This window comes from Macaca thibetana, chromosome 2 (genome assembly GCF_024542745.1).
Source record: "Macaca thibetana thibetana isolate TM-01 chromosome 2, ASM2454274v1, whole genome shotgun sequence".
In the NCBI taxonomy this organism is placed as follows: Eukaryota; Metazoa; Chordata; class Mammalia; order Primates; family Cercopithecidae; genus Macaca; species Macaca thibetana.
This window is the reverse complement of record NC_065579.1, coordinates 55,830,399-55,840,970: the sequence shown is the minus strand read 5'-3', so window position 1 is coordinate 55,840,970 and position 10,572 is coordinate 55,830,399. Positions and strand designations below refer to the sequence as shown.

Here is a 10,572-nt window from a genome sequence, read left to right as displayed (position 1 = left end):
GGTTGCAGTGAGCCCAGATCCCACCATTGCACTCCAGCCTGGGCAACTAGAGCGAAACTCCATCTCAAAAAAAAAAAAAATTATCATCTCAATTGTTTTTTCCTTCTTTAGTTTAGTCCTAATCATTAACCAGGATTAGAATGAACTATCAGATAATTCTGATTGTCTTATATATGGCAAATAAATTCATAGTATAGGACACTTTTAAAATATATTATTCCAATATAAATATAACCCTAAAATTAAAACAGGTTCATAAAATCAAGTATTAGTCCATATTAACAGTAGTAGAAAAAACCATAAAATGAAAGCCAAGAAAAAAATATACTGAAGTCAGCATTTCATTGTACTATCACCAGCAATAGCCTTTTGATTATGGAGTTCCCTAAAATTGTCATAGATCCTAAACTATCAACCATAAATGTCTGTAACTTTTGTTGAAAATGAACCTTAGAACAGCATATAGGAATGTTCCTTTATCAGATGGGCAAACTAAACTTAAAAAAAAAATTTATTTCTGTGTAGTTGGAATGGAAGACATAGCTCCAAAGACAATCTTAATAAATTTATCATAGGTAGGGAAGATAAAATCCTACCATTCTTCAATCAACATTTTTCACCTTCTAATAGAATAGTTTCAGATGTAACACTCCATGTTCCATTCATTCAGCAAATAGCTATTAAGCTACTACAGAGAGCTGTAGACTATTGTGCTATGAAAATGATAGTAACAATAACAGGGTTCAACAAAAAAAATTTTTCACCAAAAATATTTATTATTCTTGAGACAAAAGCAAGAAAATAACTGAAGTCCAGGAAGCGTTAAAAATGAAAATGGAGATTTGAGTAAGGGCCTTTCTTCCCCACCCAAGCATGGTATTATTCTTAGCATCTAAATAGTAGCTATTACTCCCTCAGTCTATAAACTGGTACTAAACTTTCTAAATTGTAAAAGAGAAATTTGAAGTAAGCAATCCAGTACTTGTAATTAGATCTACTATTGTTTCTTTAGAAGCCCCCCAAACTGTCTTTAAAAACCCACATCTGTAACATAAAGTTCTGGCACCTTCTGAGGGAATTAAGATGCATAACAAAAGAAGCTGCAAGATACACAGTTTTGTGGTATGCATTTTCCCAGAATGGATTACAGTAGAACTAAATGAGAAGGAATTAACACCTGGAAGTCTAAGAAATTGAGCACACACATACGCATGTGCTTACCATGATCTGAAGATTTAAATTCTCTAACACAATGATTTTTAGAACCCTTGCCATGAAAACTTAAAATCTTTGTTTTTTAATGTTGAAGAGAAGACAAATACTTTAAAGTGTCCCCTTTTATTGAAGACATACTTTTCAAATTTTTTTCTCCCTAGGTTGGGGAGAAGGGGAATGTTGATTCTGATCACTTAGGCTATGCCTCTATTCTAACCACATTTTCATTTAAAGTCAACTTCTGAATTAACATTGAAAACCATAGTCAAAATGTTGCTGTAATAATGTGAAAATGATCAAAAACTACCCGCCATGCTTATTCTATTTCACACACAACAGTTAGTCTTAGTATAAATGGTATATGTCCTCTTCAGCTGTAGATTTCAATAGAGATTATTCCCTAACTGAAGTAGACAGCACTCCAAAACGTGTGACATAAGTCTGTGTCTCAATATCTAGGTGGCTCTCAGTATAGTACTAATTTGCAGTTCAGTCTAGATCACTGGTTTTCAAAGTGTGGTCTCTGGAACAGCAATAACACAATCACTTGGAAACTTGTTAGAAATGAAAATTGAGACCCTACCCGAGACCCACTGGATCAGAAACTGGAGGAGGGTCCCAGCAGTACATGTTTTAAGCTCCAGGTGATTTTGATATATGGTCAAGTTTGAGAACTTTTGGACTAGATGATCCCCATAGCCTTCTCAAAGTTTCAAAATCCTGTTAATAGATAAAGATCTCACCTAGAACTAGCACTCTGTTCAATTAAATGCATCGAATCATTCCTAATAGTCTGCATAAAATACTGCAATAAAAAATACATTATATTAGTATTTTAAAATTTACTATATTTTCACAGACAAAATTTATATTAGCAAACTTCCCCCAAATAAGACACTGTGACAAATGTTTGGTATCATTTTAACAGTGATCATCTCCAAATTAAATATTGGTTCCCTTTATACTTATAATGCAGGAACTTATTCTGGCTGTTGCGGAAAAAACAAAAATCTATGCTCTTATGACAGTTAAGGTGCTTCTATTTCTCAAGACCAGCTGCTACATATAGCTTTCTGTTTCTCATACCCCCTGTGAGAAATACTAGAATATGACCCCAAAGAGGGTACAATAACAAAACTACCTGAACAGATCAAATAGATCAGGCATTCTAGGATTCCCAACCACAGGAAAAAGTAATCAGGAAGCATGAAGTCCCATAAATTTAAAGAATTCTATCCCCAAATACATCTGGTCCCAAAATGTGTTTCAATGAAGTCTACAACAGTTAACAACATGGAAATTGTTCTACCAAAGAACCATAACTCTCAAAGACTAGAGAGTGTTAGACTTAAGATAATACCTTTAACTTTCCTGAGGCTATTAAAAAAGGAGGACAAAAATAACCCTTTTGACATAACATGAAACCTGGGTTGACTGTCAGAGACCAAAAGGAAAAGCTGTTTAAAAACAGCAGGGGTCAAGTTTAAAAGTCAGCTTTTGCTCCCTAAGATAAAGAAGACTCCTTTCCCACCCAATTTGTTTTGACAGGTGATTGCCATACAACAAACTCCGCCCTCCCTGACTCACTTCCTTTAACACTAACTTTTTCATTGAAACAAATGCTCTTATCTCTTCACACCCTAATACCAGAAGGGATTCTTAATAGCCAAAAAATCTAACATATTCTTAAAAATATTTTTAAGAAAAAAATAGCAGTGTTCTAATTTCTGTCAATTTTACCAAGAAAATATGGGATAAAATCAAAAACACTATTTGCTTGCTTCAGGCAAACATAAAATTGCTTTCATTAAGAATCCAAAAAGCATTTATTTTACAGTACTTAATAAAAGCATATTAAAATCTTCTGCTCTGCCATCCTAGACCTATAAAGAAGCCCTCCACGTGACTAAATCCTGGGCGAAGGTGATTAACACACCCAGCAACGTATTTCATTTCCAATTTTCCACTTTCAAATATTTCGTCAGTATATACATTTCTTAGATACTTGGCAGCATTTTATGTCAAAAGGTTTCCAAAAACTTAAAAATAAAACACAAGACAGTCAAATGCCAAATGCCTTTTCTTAAAAAACCCTCCAGACATGACTTCAGCATTTTTAACACTTTGGATCTACTTTAGCAACTAAATTTATTCAAATACAAGAATGAATCTTTGCAAAGGCATAAATTTATACAGTATCTTTTAATTTCTACATTTAGTAATATTGATACTATTGTCTCCCAATTGTGTTTGATATCAAACTTAAGTGAGATCAGAGTGGGAAAAAAAAAATGGCAGTAGGACCATCGCCAGGCAAAACTTCCATTCTTCCTCCATTGCTGGAGTACCAAGATGCCTCCTGGGCAAAAACAAAAAAAGCAAAGCAAAAACACACACACACATTTTAAGGCAAGATATGTTAACACAGCTTTAAAGAAACCTGTGGCCTGTAATTTCTTTTGGTTTTGTCAAGGGTATAAATCCCTTTGTCAAGACTCTTCAGATTTCAGCTGCACTTCATAGACCTAAGGTATATACCAAGTACTCTCTTGATATGTATGAACACGTTATATTACTAAGACCACCTTAAGAAAAATAAAAAATAAAAAGCTCACACTGCCTCCTACTGTTAAAAGGAAAAACTTATGAGGTCAAATATGGTCCAAACTGCAGGGTGTAAAGGAGAACAAGGATATTATCTTAGCCTGTTTTCTTTTAAATCTATTTCCAAATCAAACCCTCAAAGGGGTTGAGACAGTGTCCACAACCTACTCAAATGTACTGCAAAAAACATCACTAGGTATAACTTAAGAATTGAAAACCATCTTTCCCAAACATGTTTTCGACTTGATGTGTGATATAAACATGGGGAAAAAAGGAAGAAAAATTTTAAAACGCCATCCTACTTTGCCAGATGGATGGTTACTTTCCCAAATCTAAGGCAATTTTAATAGATGGGTTCTCTTGTTCCCTACCTACAATGAGGTAAACTGTTCCACATCAGATCAGATTCAAAATACCTGTTCATCTTCTAATCAGATGGTAATGGCCATACCCAGGGCTTCCTCGACATTGATGGTTTTCTCCAAATTTAAAAAGTTGGGAGTAGTGTCATCCATCTTGTCACTGAGACACTTCTGTCTTTAAAATTTCACAAATAGCTCGGGAGAGTATCATGCACCTACCCCATCCACCTCAGCCATGATACTGTATTAAATCACTGAATATGAAACACAGAAACACAAACAATAGTTTTGGGTTTCTTTAAAAATGACATTTGTATTAAAAGTCTTAAAATGAAGAGACAATGATTAAACGCATGAAATTAAAAATTACAATTAGTTAGAATTGGTACATCGCAACAGTAAAATTTTGCTCTTTGCTTCTGGAGGAACACCCTACAACAGGTAATTTAAAAATTTAAAAATAATATAAAAGGGGAGCTAAATACCTGAAAACTTAAGCAAAATGAAGCAAAAAAAAAAAAAAAAAAAGGAAACAAATTCATTGCAAGAAATGGAAATTACATTTTAAAGGCTGAAAATAATAAAGAAATTCACTAAACAACAGGCCCTATTGTCCTGGCTCCTTCTGAAAGATTATTGAAAGGAAACTGGGAAGTGGTTTGGGGAATAGCAGATTCTGGGATATGGTGGGAAGTTCACAGGTTGGCACCGGCTGGAACAGCTGAGTTTTGAAGGCACTCTGCAGACACAGGGGTGCTGGGGGCCCTGAATCACATTTACAAAGTCTTTGTACTGTATTTTAAAAAGCTAGTCATTAAAATCGGTTACTGCCAACCAAAAAACAAAAACAAAAGGCTAAACTTAAAACACACACACACCACACACACACACACACACACCATAGTACACACGAAAATGTGCAGATCTGTAACATTTTTTTCACAGCTGATAAAAAAAAAAAAAAAATACTACCGTTCTCCCCCAGACTCCCCTTTGATACAGTAGGTAAACAAAATAGATTTTTTTTTTCCACAAATATCAGCAGACACTTTCTGGCACCCCACACTGTATTGGCATCAGTGTTAACAGTCCCAGTTCAGATGTGCAATACTTCAGATTGGATACACTGTAACAAGAATCCAACTTTGCATAGACATCCTCAGAATCGCAATCAGTCATGGGGTTGCCCTTCCAAGCTGGCAGAAAAGGAACCCAATCTTAACTTCCAGCTACTCCTGGAAAACAAGGAAAAAAACAAAAGTTTCTTCTCCTCCTGCTCCTTCATATGGTTCTCCCGGACTTCCTTCCATGTATTTAAAACTTGGAACTAGAAAAACGGTTGTTGACCAAAAAAAAAAAAAAAAAAGAAAAACCATTTCCACCTTCTCCCCCTCCTTTTCCTCCACCCCTCCCCCCTCCCATTTTTTTGCCAGGCTGAAACTTTTGCTTGGTGGGTGTCAAGCTGCCGATACTGCGCCCTAACGGCTACTTAAACGGAGAAATATGCATCAACCAAAATCAGGGAGAAACGTACATGCTGCAAAGAACCACATTTCCACCAGAGTATCGGATGGGCAGGACGGGACACCCCCTCGGGTACAGGGTGGAGGCAGGGGACGCCGGCCGCGGAGGCCAGCCGGGCTCCCAAGACACCCTGGCCAATGCAAAGTGGTCTCCAATCTCAAAGCAAGAAAGAAATCACATTTAGAGAGTCGGATGCGTTTGGCTTTTGTGCGCAGAGCGCGGCCGGCGCGCGGCGGCCGCCTCAGAGGATCACGCAGGCCGAGCAGCAGCCCTCATCGCCGTTGGGCTGCGCCGCGTAGTTCATCTGCCGCACGATCTCGGCAAACAGCTCGTCTACCGAGGCTTTGTTTTTGGCCGACGTCTCCATGAAGGGGCAGCTCCACTCCTCAGCCAGGGCCTTGCCCTCGCCGTACGAGACCTCGCGCTCGCCCTCCAGGTCCACCTTGTTGCCCACCAGGATCATGGGCACGCGCTCGTACCGCTTCACGCGGATGATCTGGTCCCGCATGGGCTTGATGTCCTGGAAGCTCTGCTGGTTGACGAGGCTGTAGACCAGGATGAAGCCCTGACCGTTCTTGATATACAGGTCCCGCATGGACGCGAACTGCTCGGTGCCCGCAGTATCCAGGATCTCCAGCACCGACGGCGACGAGTCCACCTCAATCTCCTTGCGGTAGAAGTCTTCGATGGTCGGGTCGTACTTCTCGATGAAGGAGCCCGTCACGAACTGCACGGTGAGCGCGGACTTGCCCACGCCGCCCGAGCCCAGCACCACCACTTTGTACTCTCTCATGGCTCCGTCAGCGCTCTCGCCACGCCTGCCGCGGCCCCGTCGGGGCTGCGCGCCGGGGAAGGCTGGGCTTGGCGGCTGGACTTCTCTTCCCCTTCCTCAGCTCCTCAGGAAAAACCCAGGAGAGAGTAGCCCAGAGAACGCAGGGCGGAAACCACCGAGCGGGGGCCGGGCGCCGGGCCGGCCCGCGGCGGCGGCGTGTCCCTGGGGCGCGGGTCGGGGCCCCGCAGCAGTCCGCGGCGGCAGCAGCAGCAGCCCGGGCGGCGAACCGGGAGGACAATGCCCGCAGCCTGCGCGAGGCGATGGCTGGAGCTCCTAGCTGCGGCAGCCCGGGAGGGCGGGGAGGCGGTGGCGGCGGGCTGCGGAGGTGGCTGCTAATTGCGCGTCGGGACGGGACGCGCGTGGCATGAGTCCCCGCGGAACGTGCGCCCACCGCCGCGGCCCATCGCGCTCTCTCCCGCAGCCTCTACTGGGCGAGGGCTTCCTACTCGCCGCGCGCAGCCCGGCCCTCCCCTCCCCGGCGAGCATGCCCAGTGCGTTCCGGCCGCGCCTTACCCAAGCGGCCGCTCCTGGTTTTCCGCGGGGCCGGGAGGGGGCGGGGATGTAGGCGGGGCTCCGGATTTGAGTCCAGTTTGGGGAGTGGCGCGAGTTAGGAACTGGCTGGTAGATGGGGTGTGTGTGCGTACACTGGAGCGAGGAAAGCGGTGTAGGGAGTATGCAGGCCGCTTTCTTTTACAGCTGTGGGAGTGGTGGACAAGGGCGGCGGCTCTGCGAGAAGCATGTGGGTGCGGCGGGCCGCCTCAGGATAGAGTAGGCTGTGGTCTTGCCAACTCCCGTTATCAAAGGCCCAAGGACGCCATTCACCCAGCTCCGGGCGGGCGTGTGTCTGGGGCCGGAAACCCGAAGTCATGTGGGTGCCGTGGAATGCACGAGCAGCCGGCGGAGCATCCCGGCCCCATAGATTTTTCTACACCGTTCGCCACAGAAACGCTACTCTGTGCACTGCAGCCTTGCACAAAGAAAACAGGAGGTACTCCAAGCCTGAGATACTGTCCCGACTAGGAAAGGGGTAGCCTCTGGTACCTGCAGCTCTCTCGGGGCAGGGTCCCGCGGGTCGTACCCACCTCCCCGCTCGGGTGTGGTCAAAACCCGGAGACTAGATTACATCCCAATCCAGAAGTCTCCGGGCGCCCGCAGTTAGTTCAGGGCATGCTCAGTCGCAGAGCAGGTTTTTGGGCTTGGAAGTAGGAAGCTTTTGCACCACACACCCACACTCTAGCTCAAATTACCTCTCCCAGACTCCGCACTCATTGGTCTCGGGACGCGAGTCTCACACCCCTAAGTGTTGTTGATTGGCTGCCGCCAAGGCTTTATCAGTTTGGGGCGCTTCATTGGCTAAAAAGTAGCCTCCGCTCGCGATTGGTTATTTATAGAGATTGAGAGGAGAGGCGGAGGCACAGCTGTTCTTTCTCCGCTGCTTCCCCACCCCCTGCCTCCCACTTCCCCAACCCAGGCGTTTTGAAGTAAAAGTGAAAAAATAAGAGGCATTTAGGCTGAGAGCTCAGAACTAAATATAGTTCTTTGTTGGTGTTTTCGAGAGAGTCTGACTCCTCGGTTTCCAGTCACGACTGCCCCTCAAAGGGAGCACAAAGGGCTAATTACAGGTTTTGGTCCGCAAGAAACCTCAGAGTTGCCAAGTTTTTTTGCAGGGAGTGGGAGGGGGGCGAGGAGCCGAAATGGGCCACTTGGAATTCGTTTCACCCGGAGGGGTAGGGGAATGTCCAAGCTTGCCTCAGAGGAAGCGTCTTCGCTGGCTGGCGGACAATCGCTAGACTTAGCTGGGCTGGCGCTCCCGGGAGGTGCGAGGGAGATGCCCCGACTTGTTCCGACTCCCTTGCTCCTCTCTGAGGAGGGATGTCAAGACCTGTCTGCAGGCTGAGCGCGGCGGCGCGCGCCACGGGTGCGGGGTGGGGAGGGAGGCGGTGGAGCTGCGTCAGCGCTGGCTCCCAGTCCTGATGTCACTGCTCCCTGGTTTCACCGTCAGCATTGGAGGGTAAACCTGGGCATGGCTAACACTTGGTTTCAGTTCCTAATGCCGCCGTGACTCACACTGCGTTTGCTAGTTAACCTCCAAACCCCTGGCCGAAGCTTCTTCAGCGCGTCTGCAGCGTGAAGTCCTTGGGCACCGAACCGGGCGGGACGTGGGCTGCCCCTGATTCCTTGGGTGGAGTGGGTGGTGCCCACACCCGCGCCTCACCCCATCGTTTAGTGGAGAGAGGAGACTTTCACCTTGACTGTCAGAGTGCTTGGATGTAATGAAGCTTATATAATTCTCCAGAAAAACCTCTCAGAGGCAAACTCGCGTAAGCTGGAGAGAACCCTGCCAACATTCACCCAATATGTAATGTCCGCGAAGCGTTTTACATGTACTGTCACTCCTCATAATAATAATTATTTACCCATTTTAAAGATGAGGAAACTGAGGCTATGAGATGATCAGTAATTTGTCTGCGATGCCACAACTAGAAAGTGGTCAACCTAAGATTCCAACCAAGGGATTTGCCTGCAGAGCCTAGTCTCATAACCACTAGACCATACTTACCTGTCACATGAATGTTCCGGTATGTTATTCTTTCTTGGGTGAATTTAGAGGCAGTGTGTTCAGACTGGCTCTTAAACCCAAGCAAGAGGGACCTCCGCCCACAGCCACCCTCTGGCTTTTCTCTGACAGGGCCCCTCTTCCGGTCAGTTAGATGGCCCAGCTGGAGCCTGACCCTCTTCTAGACTGTATACGCTCCATATAGTCGGAACTCTGGACTGCTCTGCCCAAATGGTGCCAAGTCCACTTTCAGGATCTGGTCGGGACTCTGAACTCACTCCTGTGTCCAAAATAGCTCTTCTTTGGGGGTGTGGACAGTACCTGGACCTGTGGGCTAAGGTGTACACTCCCGGTGCTTTGGGCCCCTCGCAGTGCAGGAAGAGGGATCATTTGCGATCAGCTTTATCCTCCATGACACCTTTCAGCCTGGCCCTTAGAGAAGTCCAGGAATTCATAATTCACAACCGGCCATCCAGCTCCGTGTAGGAGGTATTTGTCAAGGTGGGAGGACAGATCATATTTTGTTTAACAGTTTGTTATCTTGATTTATGACTTAAATACTTAGGTTAATGCTATGTGAGCCTCTCTTTGTACTCTTAACCACAAATATTAGGTGTGGTTCTGAGTGTGATATAGAAGCAAATGCTTTGTCCTTCTGGGCCTGAAGTCTAATCTTAAGTATTGGATATCAGTTGAGGCCTTAGGCGAGTCACTTAAGTTCTCCTAACCTTAGCTTCCCTTTCTATAAAATATAATATAATTTGATTTTATATATATTATAATTTGATAATATAATTTGCCCTACCCACCTAGCTACACAAGGAACCTTGGAGAGAATCTGGTCACCAAATCATTTTACAGCAAAGAGCAGAGCAGAATTAGGACCCTGCTGTCTTAGCTGCCCTTACCATGTGCCAGGCTGTCCAGAGGCATAATAATTAACAGATAATAGATGGAAACATGTTTCTAAAGCTGCAGCACCCCATACGTGCATCAAATTACTGCTCAGACCCAGAGAGCCTGACAGTCCCTTGAGAAAAGACCATTCCTAAGAATCTAGGTAGCCATGTGGATGGGTATTACTGAACCTTTATGGCCTCCTCAGTACCAGAAAGATGCCACAATCTGAATACTTTTTATTAGGAATTCTTCAATAGCAATTTTTATTACATTCAGATGGTCTTCCACAGAAAGATTTATATTGGAGCTCTGGGATTTCAAATGAAGCAATGAAAAGTGTATAATTTTTTTTTTTTTTTTTTTGACAGTGTCTTGCTCTGTCACCCAGGCTGGAGTGCAATGACATGATCTCAGCTCACTGCAACCTCTGCCTCCCAGGTTCAAGTGATTCTCCAGCCTCAGCCTCCTGAGTAACTGGGATTACAAGTGCCTGCCACCACACCTAGCTAATTTTTGTATTTTTGGTAGAGACAGGGTTTCATCATGTTGGCTAGGCTGGTCTCGAACTCCTGATCTCA

General features: G+C 44.6%; 1 protein-coding gene across 1 annotated transcript; it reads right to left on the bottom strand.

Annotated features, from left to right (window-relative positions):
• Positions 1-4,466: 4,466 nt before the first annotated feature.
• On the bottom strand, positions 4,467-6,537 carry RAP2B (RAP2B, member of RAS oncogene family). Its single transcript, XM_050778224.1, has one exon. It carries the CDS (start codon positions 6,496-6,498, stop codon positions 5,947-5,949), a length of 552 nt encoding a protein of 183 aa, XP_050634181.1. The 5' UTR covers positions 6,499-6,537; the 3' UTR covers positions 4,467-5,946.
• Between the last annotated feature and the right edge of the window lie 4,035 nt (positions 6,538-10,572).

Coding starts and splice junctions, on each gene's coding strand:
- RAP2B (XM_050778224.1), bottom strand. CDS start 6,498: ATGAGAGAGTACAAAGTGGTGGTGCTGGGCTCGGGCGGCGTGGGCAAG.